Genomic DNA, 22,254 nt, shown 5'->3' with positions numbered 1-22,254 from the left:
ACTTAGTTTCTTGTTGGAATTGGCTTTTTACTTTTTCTAGAGGGATTTTCATCTTTTTATTTATGTAGTGTAAATATTTTTTAAATTATTATTTATAAGACATTTGTTGACCTTATTCCATTTGTTAACCAAATTGAGGAGGACAACTTCTACAAGAAATATAAAATTGGGGTTAAAACAAGAAAATGATCATTTAAACTTTTTTTTTTCCCTAAGCAAACGCGTTTTTGCATTTTGAAGCTCAATTTTTTTTCCTTCCTTTTATTTATTTATTTTTTATGAACCCCAATTTTTGAAAGTAGTGGAGCAATTTAAAAGTCACTTCATCTGGCCTTTGTTTTTTACTTTTGACTTTCTCTATTTTGTTCATTTTCGCTTCTCCATTCTTTTAGCTTTGAACCCGTTCCATTTGGATGGGAATGTACATAAAATCATAAAATGTCAAAATTTAAACATCATTAATACTTAGTATCATTTATTCTTTTACATCGATTATAAAAAAAAGATGAAAATTGGGGTTTTTTAAATTAAAAAAAAGGATTTTTTTAAAGATATTAATAGACAAAATTGCCAGGCCGGTCACTAACTAGACAAATTATATGCCGTTAAGGGCTTGAAAATAAACAATTAAGTTGTGGTCTGATTATTTAGATAGCATTTTTTTTTTCTTTCAAAATCTAAATCGGTTTAAATGTAGTTGAAATCTAAATGTATTTGAATATAAATGTATAAATAATATTTTTTTAATATCTAAACATAAGTAGCATTTTGTTGTTTTCATAAGTAAAAAAAAATATTTTAAACATGATTGTTTGATATTTCTATCCTTATAAATCAAAATGAAAAAGGGATTAAGTTTTATAGTTTAGGAAATAAATATATTTAATAGAGATATTTTTAAGATATAATATTTACTTCTCATTCAGATCTTTTCTATTCAAATAAAAGTCACAACAACTCTTTTTTTTTAATTCAAATGTAAATATTTAAAAATCAATTATAAGGTACCAAAAATAAATGAATAAATTATTTTAAAAAATCTGAAATTTATAAAATTTCAGAGTTCATTTATCTAAACAAATAAGTTCTTAGTGTATTCTTTAAATGAAGTCGCATTGATTTTATCAAAATCAGTTTGTAGAAGTAGCATTTCGGTCCATATTTATCACTTTGTGCCAAATTAGTTCCGACCAGCATCCGTCTAGTTAATCAATATTTGATAAAATAAAGGATAATATTGTTTTTTTCAAAAAATTATATGGTAAAGAGTGATTATCCAATTGCACATGTGGTTGCTAAAATAACACGTTCTAAACACCGACACTTACATTAGGGGGCCTAGTAAGCTTTATGGGTGTTTAATAGTTCAAATACACTAAATTTATTAAATTTAAGTCCAAGCCATCATATATAGATTTTTATATTCTGAATGTAATATGATCCAATCACCAATTGAAATCTAATATAATCCGAACTAATAAAAAAATCAATTGTAACTTAATCAAATTAATCTGATAAAATAAAAATTTACAAACATAGAATTCTAGTTATTAACGATTGAAAAAAAAAAAAAAAGATTCACTCCTTTAGTATTTCATTATTCATGTATTTTATTACCATATGGTTGAAAAAAAAAGTTACTATTGAAATTTGAATATTAGAAGCAAATATTAATTGCGGCTTTCAGTTTGTACTCGGTACTATTTTTATATATTTATAATTATGAAAATTTTGCGCGTTGCTAAGGAAATCAGTAGGACCAGCGTCGTCCTATAAGCTCATTCCATTTGTGACGCACCTGAGGTCTATCCCCACTAATGTCTGAAAGGACGCATCCGCTGCCTTGCTAAAATAACGTTTGAGTATGCAAACAAGTTTGTAACTTTACGTCAAATTAGTCTCGTTTGGACAATATCAGAAATACCCTATTTACTGCTACTAAATTTTAGCTTGCAAGAAATATGTAATTGATTATATCTTGAAGCTAAAGCAATACCAAAATAAAAACTCTAAGTAAACCTAATCACCAAACACACAATTCTTGGGATCTTTTGTAAAATCACTTTCACAATAACCAGAAATATACTTTTTTGACGATCAAGCAATGTTTTTTTTCCCTTTCATTAAAACATACCTGTTTAATAACATAAAAACAAGTTGTTATTTTCATTTTTGTTTTTTTTTTCTGTTTATAAACTAAAAAATACAAGCCAAAATGAAAAAAAAAACAGAGATAAAGAGAGAGATACATATACAATTATATATACATACATACCATTTGAAGAGCTTTTGAGAGCTTTGATATTGCAGGTGAAAAAAGGCGAAAAGAAAATGAACCAAACTGGGCCTTGATTCTACAATCTGCCTGGAGAAAATTTTCTACAAGTGAAAGTGGGGTGTTGACTTAAAAAGCCAATGTTAAAATCACAGACAATGCATTAAGGGTGCATTAGTAGAAGATTAAGTCCGTCGTTAACAACTTGTTTACAATCTTGGTGGATTCGCCACACCGAGAAAGCAACGTTTGTACGGTACAAGCCTATCGCTTTACTGTTTACTCTCGTCATTTTAATGAATTAGGGTAATTTCTAGTCACTTCCCCTCAGATTCAGCGTATTAATATTTAGATAAAATATATTTATATAATTATAAATACTTCCCCTACCCATTAGTATAAAAATATATAGGGTATTAGTATATAAAGGTAAATATATAAAAATATATTTATAAGAAAAATTATCATTTACATACCATATATTTACTCTGTTATAAAAAAATAATATAATATTTTAAAATATATTAATCGTTTATTTTAAATTAATAAAAATTATCTGTCAACCACTAAATTATTAATTATTGATTGAAAGTTAATAGAATTATATCAAATTAACATTTTTAACCTTGAAACTTAAATTAAAGTAAAAGAAGATTTTCCCGTAGCAAGCAGAAACAAGTCTTTTTCCTTCAATGAATGCAGTGCAAGAGCAGAACCGCCGTGTAATGCCGGGCGTCAGTATCGTGTTGAATGCAAGGCCCACCCAAGTGTTGTTGTGAGACAATTGTTATTTTCTCATTAAAGGCTATCCAGCTTCTGCTGTACTGGGCTTGTACCGTGCAAGACTTTTTCATTGTGTCTGTGTGGTATCTGTGTGGTATATGGCTATGACACGAAGAAGCTTTTATGCCCATAATTTGCGTTTGGGTACAAAATTTTGGCCCATCGCGATACCAGGTTCAATTGACGAGTGAATTATTAAAAATCAATTAATATTATAAAGCTTGTGTTCTAATCTAGCGAAATAACTTTAATTGAGAGTTTATTGTCATACCTTTCTGTCTTCCGTCCAATGATATGGAATCACGATTTTGGTTTGATGGGAATTATTACATTGTGAAATTATGAGTATGTTTAAATGAGGAGATAAACGGTGCTATGGTGGGGTGGCCGTGTTAATGAAAAAGCTATAAAGATTTGTAGGCCGTAACAAAACAAGATTATATTCAGATGCTCGCAATCGCGCACCATATAGTTTCTTTGTTGAAAAAAATGAGTGGGCCGAACTTAAAATATTCATAGAAAAGAATAACAATTTCAATTTAATCGTTTATTTTTCCAGGAGCTATTTCAGCTTTGAGGACCAAGGCCCCTGGCATGTGCATGGTTCTGCTTCTGCCCCAGCAGCCATCCTCACTGAAGGCCATCATGCAGTAGAAGTCTATAGTTTATACCCTCAATGGACGACGTCAATTAAGGTACAAAAATGGGGCACAAAGCCCCGGTTTTCGTAAAATATGGGAACACCATGAACTGTGACAATTGTCAACAACACTAAAAGGGGTACAACGGACAAATGCACGTGTATCGGTTAAAATTTGATAACGGTGACTTATTATGATTAATGTATATCCCTAATTGACTTCCAGGTAAAAGAAAAAGAGTTACACAACAAGTACTTACCCTGAATACTAATAATAGAAATCCTATTATTGCCTCAGAGATCATCCTCGTTCTTCAGAGCAGTGCATCAAAGCTTTAGACAGATCCCCAATTGGCATTGATCTCGAAGCAATTAGAGATCATCTTTGCCGCTTGCTGCAATACCTAAAAGCTGAGCTAGTTTCCCACTTTCATAAGCTTCAACAGTATCTGAGACAATCATATCATGCAGCAATCAGGTGAGTTTTGTGTAAGAACTTTTACTTTGGAAAGATAAAAGGCAAGTAAAATATGTTACAATATAAATTAAGTTACTTACCATCTGAGCCTCCAATGTGCTTTCCATTTATGAACACCTGTGGTACAGTGCGCCGCCCAACCATCTCACCCAAGGCATCCTGAATGTTCCAGCCATCATCTGCAATTGGTAAGGCAATTATTCTCAGTCACTCCTGGTCCATTAGGAACACTATGCTAGGTGCATGAACTCCAGACTATTAAGGCTTTCAGTCAAAATATGAGATATCATGAAAGCTTAAAGCAAAAGCAAGATGCCATAGCCCTAAGCAGTTAAGTCATCAAATCCAAATATATGTTAAAAGGCTATTGTCTGTGGGAATCAGTGTTCAACCAATCAATCATAAATGCTACAAACAAGGAAACGGAACAGTAAGATTGTTGAATGCTTATTTACAGATCCAGGTGCCTTGTGTTTCACTTCTCTTCCAGCAGTTTCTATGTATCAGCTCTTATACCAGAAACAGCATCCTAAATTAGTGCACAATAGGGTCTATCATTTTCTTGTACTGTATGAAAATATCAACAGAGTATTTTTAAACAAACCTCTCTCATCAAGCTCGACTACATGAGGAGCCATGTTCAACTCTTTGAATACAGATTTAGCCCTCCTACAATATCTGCAAATAATAACCCACACAGAGAGAGAAATAAGTAAACAAAAAAATGAAAGAAGAAACACTTCATGCGATGCGCGCACACACATTTATGCACAACTCCATGAAAAAAATCAAGTGTTTTCAGCATCTAAAAAGTTAAAATGAGATTCTAATCCATAACGTCATGGAAAGTGTATATTACCACCAGAAAACTAATCCGAATTATGTAATGTAATCATGCCCTAAAAGCAATTACTTCAGACAAGTTTCAACTTGCAATAAAATCAAATACACCTGAGTAAAATCCAACTCCATAATTGTGTGAAGGAGCTGAAAAATAAATATGAGATCTTGACCAAATGAGTGATTAAAAAATTAGTAGAATTCACTAGTGACAACAATGTCAGTTAGCTTTGTGGAGATCATGAATTCTACACATGATCAACCCTATCTATAATCATCAGCAGCAAATAAACAAGTGAAGGGTCAATAAAACCCCGTACATTTTTGTTCGTTGCCATTGCCATTTTTTATTTTTGACTCAAATCATTAATAATTAAAGTAATGCACTGCACCATACATTCACAAATTGCAAATAAGAACAGTCTGATGAGCTACCAAATGATAAAAAAGGCAAATTTTGAAAAAGTAAACCAAACCCAGATCCCCAAATTTCAATGGAGACCGAAAAAATAAAAGGTAAAATAGTAAATAAAGAATAATAGTATAGAAAAAGAAGGATCGTACGGGCAATAAGACTTGGAGAAGATGACGATCTTGTGGGAAGAGACAGTCTTTTCGACAAAAGCAGCTTCTGAAGATTTGGCAGAAGCTCCGGAAAATGATGCCCAGAAGAGAAGCGTCGCAATCGTTAACGTTAGTACTGAGATCATTGGTGTTAGTCTTCTCGCCGTCATGATGAGTCTGATGCTGCACCGGAGACCGCGCAGAAGAGGTGCAGGCAGCGGAGTTGGTTTTTTAGATATTTTTTGTAAATGCCTATTAGCGCATAAATTCACATTATAGAATGCTTTTATATTCTTGTGTATATTTATTTTCTGGCTAAACTTCAATTTATTCTTTATTTATAAAATGACAGTCTTCAATTTATTTCAAAAATACACGAAAATTTTAACTTATTCTCATAATATAAAAATGTTAACTTACTCTCTTTTTCATTTAAAAAATGACAGGATGATTGATTAAGTTATTTGTAAAAATATCTTGAATTTTATTAAAAATTACTATTAAATTAAGTCCTAATTTGTCATCTCTTTGCCTCTTATAATTGAGAATGAAAATTTAAATCTACTTCGAAAGATGTAGCTGGTACTCATCTTTTAAATACCTTATACCACATATATATTTCTACACTTTATGATAGATATTTTACTACATATACATTCTTATCAAATAATTATCAATCACAACTGTAAAAGAAAAAAATAACACTATATCCAAATTCATTTCGGGGATGGACTACAACTTGACCGGACAAGTCCTAGCAGAATTATAATGCAACTATCAATAGACCTGTAATGTATATTAACAAATAGAAAGTGTTAATGAAATTTCATATAAATATATGTAAAATTTAAAATAAAAAAAAAAAACCACTTTTGGGCATCAACCGTGCGGACGTAGGCCATATTATAGATTTATTGCAACGGCACTGTGATAATCAACCTAAACAAAGTGTTGTCTCAATCCATATAATTTGAAGCCGACTGGACTCTCTAATATATATACCAAACTTTACTTGGGATCTGATGACCTTATTCCCTGCCGTTTGAAATATTCTCGAAATCCATATGCACTGAGGTCGTAGTTGAACTGGATGCGTGGGAATTCAGAAACAAGGGGAAAAAACAAAATTACATTGGGGTAAACAAAAATAAAACAGATTTAAACAACAGATATTTAAAGAAAAATTGTTGCCACAGAACTTTGAGGTTTCCTATTTAGAAAAGTAAAGGTAAAACCAACTCGAGTACAGAGTAGAATAAACAAATTAAGAGATTATAGAACCTATTATATACTAACACAATGAAGGAAAAGAAAAATAAGTTCTAGTAACTTACGGGTAGAACTTTAACAGCGTACTTTGTTATATTTGGATCAGCACCCCTTTCTCGGGTACTTGCCTGCATCATAAAAGGAGACAGATCACTGAATGGGAATCTCAACTCACATTAAGCAGTAAATAACATGGCATAGCATTTCAACAAGACAAGCTGGCAGCCAAATGCTTGGAAGACATGTTGAACAGATTGGGAACAATTACAGTCACAAAGGGTGCTAGAGAATAAATGCGTACGCCTTGCATGAAAAATTAAAATCCAAAAGCATAAGCGAATAAGCACCATTCAACCTCTGTTTCACAAGTTGTATAGACATATCCATATCATTGATGCACTACTGCAACTAAATATAAAGCAAAGTATTAGGAGATTATTCAACTCACGCATGACATTTTTCAAACACTTAAGCAAGTTATATGGGCTCATTTCATAAGAAACATAAAACAAAAGATTTTGTTTTGAAAAACTTTCTTCATCATAAAGAGAAGTCAACTTCATTGAAATCGGTATTAAATTTCATCAAGTGCTTAGTTTATGAATTTTCGAGAACAATTATTCCTCCATTCTCAATATGCCACTTCGATCATTTTCAACCAGCCGATTGTTGATGGAGGCAAAGATGTGAGGTAGAGACAAGCAATATATATGAAAATCAAATGCAGGTAGGAGTCACAATACTTGTTCTGGACTGTGAAATATCTCGATGAATGGATATTCCTTCCTCTGCCTTGTTAAACAAAATCCAGGATATTTTGGACACTCAACCTGGAAAAACAAGCACCAAAACAAAAGATCATGAGAAAAAAACTTAAGAATGCTAAAGTAGTGCTTCAGAAGATAAGAATTGTCATGTGTTTAATGATGATCACATATTACTTGAAATGCAGAAGAGGGATTGACGGGGAGCTATAGCATGCAAAAAGAGACAATCATATGCCTTAACTAAAGATAGTCTTTAATGTGTGCACTACCCAAGGTGGCAGAATCTGATACCAGGTTCAGATCTATCATTGAAACCGCATATAAAATTGTGCATGGGTTTCATGATCTATATCATGCTTGTCTGAACAGTCTCTTTCAGCAGATGACAAAAGCACAAACCACTTACTCGCATAAATTTTACATGTGGATAAAACTCAGCAGCAGCTTCTTCCAGTACTCGGTCAAGGTGTTTGGTGAGGTTACCCCTGATCATTAGAAATGAATGGTTAGATCGACAGAGTTTGAAATATTAAAGAACAAAAAATAGAGAAGGGAAGATTGCTCAATTCCAAATCACCTAATAGTAAATGCAACTACAACAGGATAGCCTTGATGAAGGATATGGACAAATTCACGCTCTGAAGTGAAATGAATAACACGAGATGGCCCAAGATCCTTCGGATAGCCAGTGTAATACCTGGAATTTTTGTAAAATGACATGTGAATTCATGAACAATATAGGAGATGAACACTAACATAGCACTGAGTTGCAAACAACATTATAAACAAATTTGAAGACATCTCTTCCAAAAGTAGACTTACATTATAAAGACGATAGATTTCATATTGGATATAGAGCTTGTACTCATTCTTTCCAGATATGTATTCTAAATTTCAAATATATTACTTATTTTGGAGGTGGAATTTCAGAGACAGTTTATAGTCAATTTTTAAAAGTGTATAAAAAGAGGTCAATAATTACAGTAAAAGACCTGAAGCATTAACGACCAGTATCTCCATGAGAATAAAAATCAAAATATTTATAAACTCTTGGAGAAAGAAGGAAACAAAATGTTCATACTTGCACGTTGAACGAAGATGACTGATCAGTCTGTGAAAAATTGAATGCTCCTCCATCAAATTCAGCACTAAACGATATCAAATTTTCGATTATCCTGCAAGTTGGTAATAAAAGAGTAACAAATACATGCGTTAAAAGCTCAAATCCATGCCTCTTGTTAATTAATTCCCATTAACTAACTGGACCATTTCATCAAGCAATTGGCACGCAACACACGAGTGTCAGTCATAGAGAAAATTATTTGAAACATTTGATCGAACATGAACCATGTGTTACATATCAAATGGATAAGGGTCACTTCTTTACAAGTTTCAACAGAAACCCATTTCTCTATATAATAGAACGCAGCTACCCCGGATCATATTAGCATTTAATGAAATGTTAATACTAAAAACAAAGCTTACACTGCATTTGGTTGCTGAGAAAATTAAGTAAAAGGCAGCGGCATTTTAATACAAGAAGTATTTATAGCCATGCAATAAAAACAAGCAAACACAAGGACCAAAAACTCGATATATGATTAAGAAGAACCTGTCACAGAAGCTGCGTTTGGATCGTTTGATATTGAAAAGAGAAAAGCTGACGAGAATGGCCAGTCCACTTATTTTGTTCATGAGGTGTCTCCGATATTTATGGAAAACTTTGGGGGTTTGGATGTAATTTACCGTTTTAATTTAATTTAATTTAAGACAGACGAGTTGTCGTTTAAGCTTTACGGGTTTCGACGTACATATTTGGTTTGATAGAAAAACAGACGTGTATAATTCTATATATGCCGAATGCACAGCTTCCCTTCTACAAGCAGATTAACGTTTGTGATTGCTTCATTGGTTCTTCGCCATATCATCGGGATTAATGTTAAGAATTTGAAAATGATCAAGAGTACAAGCTTTGGCGATCACTATGTAAGAAACCTTTTCTCATAAATCATAAAAGGGGAATTAAGAAGCAATTTATCTCGAATTACTAGACTAATAAGCAAAACTTATGAATGGAAGAAACTAGGCGTCTCCCCCTTGTACTTGTTATCTTTACAACTACTCCACATATATATTTGAGACCATATATATTTGGCCTTATAGCTATCTTATTACCACAGATTACAAAAGAATATTACAACGATACAACTTAACTAACATTGACCCCAACGCATCTCATCAGTCAATTCATCGCCAATTTCCCTGAGCTATCACCGGGATATTTACCTTGTGCCCTCGACTTCCTTTCATGCAAATTTCCCCAAAACTGTACGTGCCGGTCACCGATCTCACAGTGAGGGTCACAGTGAACTTCCGTGAAGCACCAGGTTTCAGAGTCATGGCTGGAGGGTTGACTTCAATGGCAATGGCTGGTTGCATCCTGGCGGACATCGAGTAGGTTTCTTCTTCGGCAACATTTGTGACTGTTCGTGTAACTACTTGAGTCTTCACAAGATGGGCGACTGTGATTGACGGAGTATTGAAATTATACGGGTGGCCCATTGAGTAGTTGCAGGGTTGGTTTGTGTAGTTTCTTATCTCGTGAATGTCTATGCCGGGAGTCGTGCACAAGAATCCCAAGTAATCCACGTAACCTGTCAGAAAATAAATTTGGAGAAGTTAGGAAGTAAATAGGAGCAAGACAAGACAAGTCAAACAAATTTATTAAAAGACGAATTAAACCTGCATCAAATATGAGTCCAGGATCCAAGGCAGCTCTTGGATTGACATGGCCACTCCCATAGTCAAATGGTGTAGCTGTAACCAGCTTCATGGCTTCTGTTTCAGAATATTGTTGTGCTTGAAGAGGCCTACTTGCTCTGTCCAACTTCGTTGTTGTGGTCATCAATGCTGATTTTATAGCAGCTGGGCTCCAATAAGGGTGCTTCTGCTTCACAAGAGCAGCTATCCCGGCTATATGTGGTGCAGCCATACTGGTTCCAGATATCAAGGCAAATCCTTCTCCTGCTCAAAGCAAACAAACTGCTTAGCTTAGAATGCAAGAGTTTTTCATATATTGTATAAGTGTGAGAAATTATTTTCATATTCCTCTCTCATCGACACACTGTTTAAGTTCTTGCATTTGATAGCCATGAAGACAACTTAAAATGTTACAAGACTTACCCACAAAATTAGCTTCATCTGTTCCATTTGGAGACCAAGCGGCCCAAATGAGAGAGCCAGGAGCCAGAATGTCTGGCTTGAGAAGATCTGCATCTTGGAAGCTGAAATCTTTTATATTGGGCCCTCGAGCAGAAAATAATGCCACCTGCGGTGCTGATTTATGGAGAATAGGCATCAAACCATCTCCTATGGTACCTGTACCTTTAAAACTTTTCACTCGTCCAGTCCAGTCTCTTGTTGTAGAGGTGTTGTAGTAGTCTACAAGATCCTAGAATAAAGATTTGCCCAAACACCGGACACAAAAGAATCAGGAACAAGCCAGAGCAAACAAATGGACAAGAGGTCAGGTGAGGGGATAGGGGATGGTGTGGTTAGCCAAGAAAAAAAGAGGTTCCTGGGGTACAAGAGAGCAGAAACTTAGCTATGGAATAGTTATTATCAAGATTGCAAATGAGGCATACCAAAAGTTAATTGAATAAAGCAGGATCAGTAATATAATTTTTGCTCCATTTTAAGTCCTTATATATATTTTCTTATTCCAATTCATACTTCAAAAACTACAAGTCGACCTTATGCCTATCAACACTCAGTAGTTACTACATGCCACAATCTTCAGCACTATACAAATATATGCTACATGGAAGATGGTAAACAACTTAGCAATGGTACTGCTGCTGATCAAGTTTTACCAACATTAGAGAATAGTGCGAACTTTGCCTCTATCTTGTTATTGATAGTTATCAACATCAAAATATGAATCAAAATGAGAAGAGTTCAGCTATTTACCATTGACTTCGTGACATCTGTGATAAGTATCCCAGGAATACCAACTGGAACAGGATCAAATTTTGTTCCTGGGGAAACATTTTCTACAGCAAGAACAAATCCAGCTGCGCCAAGGCTCTTTGCTGTCTCCGAAACTTTCTTGATGGATGCAGTACCAGTAACAAAATTGAAGGAATAGCCGCAAAGAAGAATGTTACCCTCAACCAAGTTCTTGTTTAACACTTCTGGTCTCTGGCAGTCTGAGGCGCTGTACTTCATTACTGAAGAATCCAGAAGAACATCATTTGCAGCAACCAAGGTAAACGTTCGATTTCCATGAGTCGCAGCTGAAAGTATTCAACAATCAATTAGACAGGGCAATCTCTATGTTGAACTGAAAAAAAGGGCCCCTAGCAGACAACTAACCGCAAGTATTCAACAACCAACTATTAAATAATTAAAAGTGCATATTTGTGTGTTTGTGGTGTGGATAAATCAACAAACCAAAGGAGATTGAAACAATCTGTAACAGAAAACCTATGAAAATCACCAGAAGAATGGATGAGGTATCACCTAGCTCAACTCAACATGAAAAAGACTTGGAAACTGTCCAGAGTCGATATCAAGTTTAGTGATCTTTGATCTTCAATGATTCAATCAGAGAAAAAGGGCAAAAAGCTGAAAAGAACAATGTTCAAGGAATTTCTAGAACTAAGTTCTTAGCCAGATTCAGCTCAGTACATGGTAAAAAATCCATAGATCCTTCTTGGTATTGAGACTCCTGAACTCACCAGGGTGTTCCAAAACAACAGGAAACTCGGCAAGGGTGTGTCTGCTGATGAACAGTATGAAATAGTGAAACCTTAAGTCGACAGAACATAACTACCGGTCAAACTTGAATTCACTAGAAAAATGTTGAGTTATGACTACACGGAGCTAATAAAACTGGGGAAAAATGAAGCAGCTGCATTGATTAACAATGTCAAATGTATAAAGAATTAAAGAGAAACAGAATGACATGAAACAAGCAAATGATGCTTTTCGTTATTATCAATTCCTCTATTTCTCAATGTCAATTAACAAGTGGACAAGAACTACATGTTCATTAACAATTTCGAGATCAGCCACCTGTTTCATGTTATTACATAACAGTCTTCTGGAGGTTTAGCAATGCCTCTTCCATAGGTTATCATATCATAAGAAAACAACTAGTGAAAATGATAAACTTACGTGACAACCCAATTCCAGCTAAGATTTTTCCATTGCCCAGGTTCAGATGGTTTTTGTATCTGCGGTCATCAATTGCAGCTGCTACAGTTGTTATCCATGGACTGTAAGATACCAAAGTTTTGGGGAAAGGACCTCCATTTCCAGCTGCCTGTGCAACGAATACACCTGCTTTCACAGCTGCAAGAAGCGTAACATCGAAAGGATTTAAAAATGTGGTCTTGGTGGTAGCTGGAGGACTGTTTGGCCCCACGGAGAGGCTAAGTATATCCACACCATCATGAACAGCCTGTTAACAGAAGTTTTCTCAAATTAAAATTAATGCTCGAAGATGTAACCACCAATGTAAACAACCAAAAAGAATGCAAGCCACGTTGTCCAATATGTACAAGTGCATATTATATGCATAGCAGGGAAAGCAGCACCTGGTTACCACGCCAACTATAACAATTTGTCCTTTTCCCCCTTTCTTTATAAATATTAAAGAGAGAAAGATCTCTCATTTTGAAAAAGAAGAGAGAAATTATATGGAATACTTTCTCTTAGGGAGTCAAACAAAAAAGAGAAGCAGGATGATTTGTCTACGTAATGTAGATTACATCAGATTGTGGAGAAAATATCTAAGCGAGAAACTGTTACCCAAATTTCAATGAGCAGCCTATATTTTACAGGAATGACTTATCTATCAAAAATCCAGAATGTGTAGACAATGCAAAGGAAGGGAAAATGGATGACCTACAGACCAGCCACCACTCATGGTCTATATCACAGCAAAAACAAAAATAACACCAGTAGGATCTTATAATTTTTTATGTCCTGCTTGCTATGAATGATAACCACACACCTGATCAATTGCAGCAACCACATCTGCTACAAAGCCTCCAAAAAGCCTGTAGAGTGCCTTATATACAGCAATCCTGAGGAAAAATAATTTCACTTTTCAGAAATCTCTGAAAAAATAAGAGATTGTACCAGAACATCTGATTGCATTGTAGCCATTATATTAATCCCCACCTGGCACGGGGAGCCATCCCACTTGCTCTCCCAAATTCATGGCCATGCATTCTTACTGGAATACCATTATTTCCAGCTGCAATAGCTGCTGTATGACTGTCATCAAAAAAGCATAAAAGGCAGTGTAAAAGGGACATTCAATATGACACGTCTAGCCCAAATATAAAGAGAATACGGATACTGCATCTAAAGGTCCTGTCAAGATGTTCTTTATAGCAGTTAGAGGAACAAAAATGACATCATACTACAGTCACTGATCAGATTACCTTCTACTTCCAACTTAAAGAATTAAAGAAGTCTCAAAAAAGAAGAAGAAAATGAAAAATTTTATCCACGCCTTCATGGGGTTACATTTCAGGAAGAAATGCAAATGGTATCATGGGAATTTTATCCACGCCTTCATGGGGTTACATTTCAGGAAGAAATGCAAATGGTATCATGGGATTTAATTTGACGTTGATATTCAAGGATGACGTGGTATCTAACCTTCCATGTCCATCACCATCTAAAGGAGAAGCAAAATCAACAGCAGGATTGAATGCCCGAGCTGCTATTGCAGCCTCTGCAAAATGTTGGGCGCCAATAATCTTCCCATTGCAGAAGCTTCTTTTAGTATCAGGATCAACTTCACATTTTCCCCTGTACTTGGGGACAGGCCCATATGGGTCAGTGTGGTGGCTTCCAAAGCTTGGATGGTGGGGATAAATTCCAGAATCTACAAATCCTATGACAATATCTTCACCAGCCCTGTCAAAGCCACCTCCTGTCGGCCATACTCCAGTAGGTAGCCCCAAAAATTCAGGGGTGTGTGTCGTAAGTCTCCTCACCTTCCAATCTCTTTCCACAGATTTCACGCCGGGGGCACGTTGTAGGATTTCTGCCTACTAATATAGTGGGACAGTGTCACAATTAGAATGCAAAATGAATGAATATCAATAAATGATAAACTGTTTTATTAGTAAAAATGATTCAAATAGGAAGCATAAGAATTAGAATCTTTCACCACTTTCACCTGGTCAGGGGTAATGTGAACTGCAAAACCATTTATAAGGTGTTTATAGCTGTAGAGCTTTTTGTAAGTATCACGCTCAAATAGAAGCCCAAGAAGCATGTCATGTTTCTTTTCAAGATGACGGGCATAGGATGTGACCAATTCACTGAAAGAATCACCAATGCCAAGAGAGTAAGTAATAAAACAAAATTTTCAATAATACATTGCACTTGTTTATTTTTGAGGGGGCATACAGATCACAAGTGTTAAGGGGTATGTGATAATGAAAAAAGAAGCTTAATTATTCAACCAGGAAATATAAATAGTGATTGTGGAATGAGAACACCCATATTTTTAAATACGGTGAAGGTGCCACATAAACATTTAGGATGCATGTTCAATGTATAAATTTTCACATCCATGCACGAGTAAAAATGTTTTTCAATAAGAATAGCATTACTCCTTTATTGATAGCAGAACATTATAAAATTTTCCTAACAAACATCACAAGATAAGTAAATATTTCAACAGAAGGATATGTTGTTCACAATCTGAATATATTTCTATTACTGCTCCCAAAGCATGTGGTAACTTACAGAATGTGCACATCAGAGTTGTTTATGCTAGTCCGCAAAACATACTTTTACTTCTTAGTCATTACCATAAATTTTACATTAAAAAACGGCAATAATTCTTTAAAACTTGAGCTTAATTGTGCGAAAGTAGAGTGTCACAGCTAATCGAAAGGTTGTGCCCATAGATTGGAAAGGCTGATAAAAACTCAGTGAATACAATCTAATTAACAATTAACATGTAAACTCGATGAATATCATCTAATTACTACATAGCAATGAACATCAAAGGACCAGGTAAAATTAATAAACACGCTGGTGAACAAGGCTTGAATTTCTGGGTTTGGTTTTAATCTAGACTTTGACAGTTCCACATTCAATTCCACAACAGCCAGCTTTGACTTGTTTTCCATGAGCTTGCCAGTAAACAAATGTAGCATAACCGAAGGCCACATAAAGTCAATTCAAAAATCCAACACTAGACATTGTTATTTATTGACCAAGAAAAATATCATTTTCAGGAAAGATATGTCGTTAGCCAAGGCCCCACTCAAAAAAAGTTCAATTCAATATACCATTGGTTGGATTATTAAAAAGTGTTCAGACATATCAAGCTGGCTACAAAAAGCCGAAAGTGATGACAAAGAATTCAGTGGATGATGTCGCCAATACCTGGTGGTGTCAATCTTCTCATCGGATTCCACGGCAGTAGCTTCAAAACCATTATCACCACCCCTGTAACTTATAATAGGCTCTCCTTCCACTGTGACAATGTAAACCTCAGCTCTCCCAAGAATGAAAATGGTGAATAACACAATAAATATACACAAAAATTCAGCTGCAATCATTTTTGCTGATCAAGCGCCAATCTAAGCAGCCCAAAAGATCTGTTCCATTGCAATAACAAACAGTTAATTGGAACCCAGTATACAATGAAAATGACCATATCAATAATACAGCTGATTACTTAAGCTTAAAGTTTGACTAAAGTTAATATTTTAAACTAAAAATTGAATCTCAAACCCACTGCATCCCAGGAGAGATTTCTGAGTTTAAAAATTAATAAAAATTATACAAGGGAAAAAAAATTATCATTTCACACCTGAACTCGTCAAAATCCATACCAACTAAATAACAGACTAATCCATCCATTCTTTTACAGGTAAAATAAAATAAACAATAATAATAATAATTAAAAAAAACTTGGAAGACGATCAGATTGCTGGATACATACTTGAACGAACAGCACAGCAGATACACGCTGATTTTAGAAGAACAAACTGATTGTTCAAGTATGAATCCGAGAGATGAAAGCACTTTTGATCACCAACGAGAAGCACTTTTTATTAGCAACAACAACAATGAGCAAGTGACACATGTATAAATAAATAAATGCTATATGATTCATTCATAAAAAACTCCTTCAAGTTCAAATCTTCAATCGGCAAAATCATATGGCAGCATATAAAATAAACCAAAAATTTGAAAAAAAAAAAAAAGCTGCTTTAATCAACGATCCAAGTAAAGAATAACAACGGTCCCATTCACATTTCAGCCAGTAAAGAAGATCATCACTTCAAACAAACAAAAAAGGGAAAAAAAAAAAAAAAAAAAAAAAAAGCCAAAGCAACATAGTTTAACTCACACGCTAAAACGAATCAAGGAAAAGCTTCAGTAACACGATCAGTATTCAGTCAAAGCAGACAACCCGATCATACAGTACAACACACAAAACGGCATTCACATTTGCCGTTTCAGTGGATCTCTCTTTGTTAAAGGAAAATGCGAGCCTAAGCTTATTACAGAAAATGAGAAACAGAGATCTAACGAATCACATTTGGATGCTTTATTAAGAGAGAGAAAGTAAAAAAAAAAATATTGTTGAGTGTTTACTGTGTATTAAGAGTGAGAGTGAGTGAGTTTAGTGCGAGGTAGGTAGTTAGGGTTTCCTTTTATATATAAAACTGATTTATTTTAAAATAATAATAATAATTTTGTGAATTCCTTTATTGGGATTTTCAGACAAGGAGCCGAAGATGATGGAGAAGTGATAGACAAATCATTATAACATATAATAAAATTATAAGAAGTATACGTGATTTAATTATTACGTATTTATTTTTCTTTATCATTTTGGTATCCGTCAATTAATGCCTGATTAATTACAGATTTTTATTTTTTTTTTAATCTTCTTTTCAGGTTAACAGAGTCAGAGAGATGGAAGACGGGAAAAATTCGCGCGCAAGCTGTGGGGCGTTTCAGCCGAAATGACAATATTAGCCTCGATTTGATTTCTGGTTCCAATTACGGACAGCACATGAGGACCGGGCCCGACCCGGCCCACCCCAAGTTTACACTTTTTTTTAAGTTTTTCATCACACCACAAAAGTTTTGTTTAATGGTACATAATTGTTTGTATTGTATATAAAACATCACACGTTCAAGATAAAATAAAATAAAATAATTATTAGAAAAGCGAAAAAAAAAAAAGACTTGTAATCGATTACAAAAAATTGAGATTTTTATGTAAGAGCGTGAGGGTGTTATATCATACGATGAGTATAATAAAGGTTGATTATTCTAGAAGGCAAAATCTAAAAGATAGATGCTAGCTAGATTGAGTGATTAGGCCTAATTTTTCTTAGGTTACTTTTTGAAGATTTAAAGCTAACGATCGAATGAGTGCATACAAGTTTATTGACATTTCGAATAGTCAAAAGTAAGAAAACGCGTACACTCCAACCCACACTTGTTTTCTTCTGATAATCACTGATTTCTTCTATTAATATCATCATAACAACAACTTCATTCCAAATTCCAATGGTTGGGTTGTGCGATCTAAATGGATACTTGAAATAAATTAGAAGGAAAATGGCAGTCAGACATTAAAGTCTCTTTTGATATGATTTTTCAATTATTTAAGGATATTAAATATATCATCAGATTCTATTTTTTTAAGATTTATACAATGGTGTATAATCGAGTTCATAGAATAAATAATGTAGAAGCCACAAATAAAATATACAGCTAATGTAGGTCAATTTTTTTGAATAATTCTTTATTTTGTGTTATTTTCTTGAGATAAATTCAAAGCAAACTAAAAGAGTATTTGAGTGTCAATTTAATTATGATTAACAATCACTTAATTTCTCTTCCAAAATCATATCTTATTACCGGCCATAGTAATAATCTTTAAGTTTATGTATAAAATAAATAAGACTTTTGATTTTTTTTAAAAAAAAAAAGAAATATTTTAGCAACAACTAATTTATAGAGATGACAAGCCTATGCATAAACTATGTCCATGGGAAGACCACGGGCAGACAAAAATGGGATAAATCTGAAGGCTGAACAACAAAAGCTAAAATTTAAATACCGTACAAGTAGAAACAAAAACGAACAACCCTCAAGGACATTCATTATACGCTCCTCTACTTTCTTTTATAAATATTAAATAACAATTTTTCTAAGCACACTAAATAATAAGTTGTATAATCCGTTATTAAGATTGATAATTTATCATATTTTGCATTTTTCATACATAGAGTTGTTTAGTCAAAATTATACAATTATGAAAGTGAAAATGTTGGAAGAGAATTTCTGAATGGAGACTTGGTGAGTCACGTTATCACGTAATGTTGTTTCATTAATTTACTACATACTTTATCATATATTATACGTGTAATTTGATAAAAAAAGTTCTTTTTTCGACTGATAATAGTTATTGGATTAACAACATAAGATTGAAGTAATCATTTTTTGAGTATTAGACAGGTTCTTAAATTTTTAAGTGCTATTAAAAAGCTTGTGCATAAACTCTATCCACGGGACGACCACCGCCAGATAAAATAGAATAAATCCGAAGGCTAAACAACAGAAGCTAGAATTTAAATACCGCACAAGTAGAAACAAAAGCAAACAACCCACAAGGACATTTATTTTACGCTCCTCTACATTTTTTTTTCAATATTAGATAACAATTTTTCTAAGGATACTAAATAATAAGTTGTATAACCCATTATTAAGATTGATAATTTATCACATTTTGTATTTTTTAGACATAGAGTTGTTAGTCGAAATTATACAACTATGAAAATGAAAATATCATAAGAGAATTTGCGAATGGTGACTTGGTGAGTCACGTTATCACGTGTTGTTGTTTCATTAATTTACTCCCTATTTTATCATATATTATACGTGTAATTTGATAGAAAAAGTTCTTATTTCAACTGATAATAGTTATTGGATTAACAATATAAGATTGAAGCAATCATTTTTTGAATATGAGACAGGTTCTTAAATTTTTAAGTGGTTTTAAAATCAAACTTATATACGAGCCGTAAAATAATTGAAAATAACTACTTAGATAATAAAATAAATTTAAGACCGTCGATAACTTCTCATCGTAAGTTAATCCCATGAACTTTTATAGAATTGCTTACCATAAAAGCAAATGAAAATCGCTTTGTCATTCGTTTTATTTGGGTATATCAAATTTGCAAACCAAAGAAAAGGACAGCAATCTAAAGTCATTTTCAATGAGCAAATTAATGTCAATCAAAACTCGCAACTTGTTTTGATTGAATGGCAGGTTAAATTGGATCACATAATAGAAGAAAATAAATATTGCATAAAAATGGGAAAAGAAGAAAGAAGAAATTATCGGTGCCGAATGTGCATGCATGATTTTCAAAAGGACGCAGTATTTTTGGATGGAGTGATCATTGGCGTTGTCAAACAACCCAACGGTGGCTATCGAAGAAGATGCATGTGAGGGTCGCCCCCACCACAATTGTCGCTACGTTTATACACCACATGTGAGTTAAGAGTGCGACCATTTCACTGGCCGATAAATGATTTTCGAGATTCCACATGCATCGCATTCACACGTCACCGAAAAGCTTCCCTAGCTTATAAAATTGATGCTGAGTTCTTTGTATTATTGTCTGTGTCTTGGGCTTGGCTATAGCATATAGCATGTGGGTAGCGAGTAGCGACGCAGCCACCAATTTAGTCTGAAATTGATAAATAAGGTTAAAACATTAGTGAAACGGTGAGTTTTGTAAACCATAGATAGTAGTCTAAATATGACAATTAAGTTTTTAATGTTGTATAATGCAACTAAAAATTTCGATCAAATATAGGTTAGTGTAAGAAGCATATTTTAATCCAATGTAATGCACTAAAATGCAAACTGTCAATTACACCTCAAGATAAATATTATACGAGAACTTTTTTTTTTCCCGAAACTTAAAATCAAGTACTGTGTGGCTTCGTTTGTATTAATCTGTCATAGTCATAAAGTACCATTTTCATTATGGGTGTTTAAAATCCAATCTGATCCGCTTAATCCGTAGATAAGTTAAAATATAATTATATTAACACTATACTATATTTTATCTGATAATAATATAAAATAAAAATATAACTTCCTAAGTAATTAATTTTCATGAATTAATCTAAACAAATGAGATTTTTTTCTTTTTGTTGTGTTATATTTTGAAACTTTAAATGTATTATAGCTTTATTTAAACAATTTATTTATTTAAATCTTATTTGATTTGGAATTTGATCAGTAGTAAAATTATTTTTATATTAAATTTTATTTATTTAGCTAGTTCGTGGATAAGACATGATTAAAAATTTTAAGCCTCAACCCAATCAGCAAAATAGTAGATTAGATATAGATTGGGTCAAAACCGCATTGTATGCGCAGACGTATGTATTGGATTTTGATTGAATTTCATCAATCCGTGGATTGGATTAGATTAAAAATTTATAATATGCAAAATCATGGATCGGATATGAATTGATGTCTAATCTGCAAAATTCAATCCGCGAACACTCCTAATTTCAATACATCAAATAAGCCAAAAAAAAACCCCTTAAGTCCATTTGTTGCCTTAAATGATAATATTTAACAATAGAGAAATTCTAGAATACATTTGTTGTATTATGTTAGTCATACAACAGCAAATAATGTCATGATATATTTGCATTTATTTTGTAAACTATCATGCAAGTGGTGGTTGTATTGAGCTCAATTACACATGTCATGCATGCATTAATTGGTTGTAATACAACAAATATATTCTAGAATTTCTCCTAACAATAATACTAATCTAAATACTAATGTTATAAAATTTCATATATTTTACTATTTATCCGATCGGTTACCCGGTCGATCAGAGAGTGAAACATTATTGAAGGCGAGTAGTATAATGAATGCTTAGAATTTAAAGTGACATGTAATTATGAAGTGGGACGCAACTATGAAAGATAGAAAAAGTAGTAAGAAAAAGAGACGCAAGTTTCTAACTAACGAAAAAATTCAATGGATGGTCACTATTAACCTTGCTTGATGCAATTAAGATTAAGATATATATATATATATAAAAAAAAAGGATTTTACAAATGGCTACTTTCTTGATTGAGTTTTCTGTTAAATAGGAAAATCACAGATCCCGTGCTAGCTTGGTGGGTGAATTTTTTTGGTGAAAATGATTTGCACTGATCATTGTGTTGAAAAAAGGAACATAAGCGGTGGATCATCCTATTTTTCATCTTTTGGGTTAAAAAGGGGAGGAAAGGTAATAGTCAATCCGAAGAAAATTAGAAAAAAAAAAGACTTTGGACTTTTTTGTTGATTGATAGAAACCAAATCATCCTCTATTATCCCATCTTTTTGTTTGCTTTTAAAGCTTTTAGGATTTGATGAATCACGATCATCATCACTTCATTGAAACAGCTGCGTGGTTGTTAGGGCTTTCCACCGCAATTTATGGATTTTTTTGGCTCTTTGTTATTGTCTTTTTAAGTTGACAATTAAAATGGAGGCTTAAATGGCATCCTAAAATCAAATTCACAGGAACTGTATTTCACTTCA

The 22,254-nt window shown here is 33.5% G+C and overlaps 3 protein-coding genes across 5 annotated transcripts; all 3 read right to left on the bottom strand.

Moving 5' to 3' along the window:
• Positions 1-3,570: 3,570 nt before the first annotated feature.
• On the bottom strand, positions 3,571-5,881 carry LOC112095872 (glutaredoxin-C4). The gene is made up of 4 exons (XM_024178459.1): positions 5,581-5,881; positions 4,781-4,854; positions 4,257-4,355; positions 3,571-4,147 (listed from the first exon to the last, which is right to left on the bottom strand). Exons 1-4 carry the CDS (start codon positions 5,748-5,750, stop codon positions 4,071-4,073), a joined length of 420 nt encoding a protein of 139 aa, XP_024034227.1. The 5' UTR covers positions 5,751-5,881; the 3' UTR covers positions 3,571-4,070.
• A 380-nt stretch (positions 5,882-6,261) lies between these two features.
• Positions 6,262-9,293, bottom strand: LOC18056027. Of its 2 annotated transcripts, none has more exons than XM_024178458.1 (7): positions 9,229-9,286; positions 8,698-8,876; positions 8,194-8,313; positions 8,023-8,101; positions 7,593-7,679; positions 6,915-6,977; positions 6,262-6,666 (listed from the first exon to the last, which is right to left on the bottom strand). In XM_024178458.1, exons 2-7 carry the CDS (start codon positions 8,751-8,753, stop codon positions 6,589-6,591), a joined length of 483 nt encoding a protein of 160 aa, XP_024034226.1. In that variant the 5' UTR covers positions 8,754-8,876; positions 9,229-9,286; the 3' UTR covers positions 6,262-6,588. The 2 variants fall into 2 exon arrangements, with proteins under 2 accessions (XP_024034226.1, XP_024034225.1); XM_024178457.1 differs by having other exon boundaries at positions 6,264-6,666; positions 8,698-8,791; positions 9,229-9,293.
• Positions 9,294-9,587: 294 nt separating this feature from the next.
• Positions 9,588-17,421, bottom strand: LOC18056026 (subtilisin-like protease SBT2.6). 2 transcript variants are annotated; one of them, XM_006453208.2, is made up of 11 exons: positions 17,014-17,421; positions 16,041-16,255; positions 14,818-14,962; positions 14,292-14,686; positions 13,806-13,901; positions 13,636-13,708; positions 12,795-13,080; positions 11,586-11,911; positions 10,800-11,067; positions 10,359-10,640; positions 9,588-10,270 (listed from the first exon to the last, which is right to left on the bottom strand). In XM_006453208.2, the coding sequence occupies exons 2-11, from the start codon at positions 16,214-16,216 to the stop codon at positions 9,864-9,866; spliced, it is 2,454 nt and encodes an 817-aa protein (XP_006453271.1). In that variant the 5' UTR covers positions 16,217-16,255; positions 17,014-17,421; the 3' UTR covers positions 9,588-9,863. The 2 variants fall into 2 exon arrangements, with proteins under 2 accessions (XP_006453271.1, XP_024033317.1); XM_024177549.1 differs by lacking the exon at positions 17,014-17,421 and adding an exon at positions 16,603-16,656.
• Between the last annotated feature and the right edge of the window lie 4,833 nt (positions 17,422-22,254).

Source organism: Citrus clementina, unplaced genomic scaffold (genome assembly GCF_000493195.1).
Source record: "Citrus clementina cultivar Clemenules unplaced genomic scaffold, Citrus_clementina_v1.0 scaffold_1, whole genome shotgun sequence".
Lineage (NCBI taxonomy): Eukaryota > Viridiplantae > Streptophyta > Magnoliopsida > Sapindales > Rutaceae > Citrus > Citrus x clementina.
This window is presented reverse-complemented; position numbering and strand designations above follow the sequence as displayed.

What these genes read in the sequence shown, in the direction of transcription:
- LOC112095872 (XM_024178459.1), bottom strand. Translation starts at nt 5,750, where the DNA reads ATGACGGCGAGAAGACTAACACCAATGATCTCAGTACTAACGTTAACG. An exon ending in AGTCGAGCTTGATGAGAGAG is followed by an intron (nt 4,356 to 4,780) that starts GTTTGTTTAAAA and finishes TACCAATTGCAG; the next exon opens with ATGATGGCTGGAACATTCAG. An exon ending in GCACATTGGAGGCTCAGATG is followed by an intron (nt 4,148 to 4,256) that starts GTAAGTAACTTA and finishes TGATTGTCTCAG; the next exon opens with ATACTGTTGAAGCTTATGAA.
- LOC18056027 (XM_024178457.1), bottom strand. Translation starts at nt 8,753, where the DNA reads ATGGAGGAGCATTCAATTTTTCACAGACTGATCAGTCATCTTCGTTCA. An exon ending in GTAGTTGCATTTACTATTAG is followed by an intron (nt 8,102 to 8,193) that starts GTGATTTGGAAT and finishes TCTAATGATCAG; the next exon opens with GGGTAACCTCACCAAACACC. An exon ending in TATTTCACAGTCCAGAACAA is followed by an intron (nt 6,978 to 7,592) that starts GTATTGTGACTC and finishes TTTATGATGCAG; the next exon opens with GCAAGTACCCGAGAAAGGGG.
- LOC18056026 (XM_006453208.2), bottom strand. Translation starts at nt 16,216, where the DNA reads ATGATTGCAGCTGAATTTTTGTGTATATTTATTGTGTTATTCACCATT. An exon ending in GATGGTGATGGACATGGAAG is followed by an intron (nt 13,902 to 14,291) that starts GTTAGATACCAC and finishes TTTTGATGACAG; the next exon opens with TCATACAGCAGCTATTGCAG. An exon ending in CAGATGTCACGAAGTCAATG is followed by an intron (nt 11,068 to 11,585) that starts GTAAATAGCTGA and finishes TCTTTATTCTAG; the next exon opens with GATCTTGTAGACTACTACAA.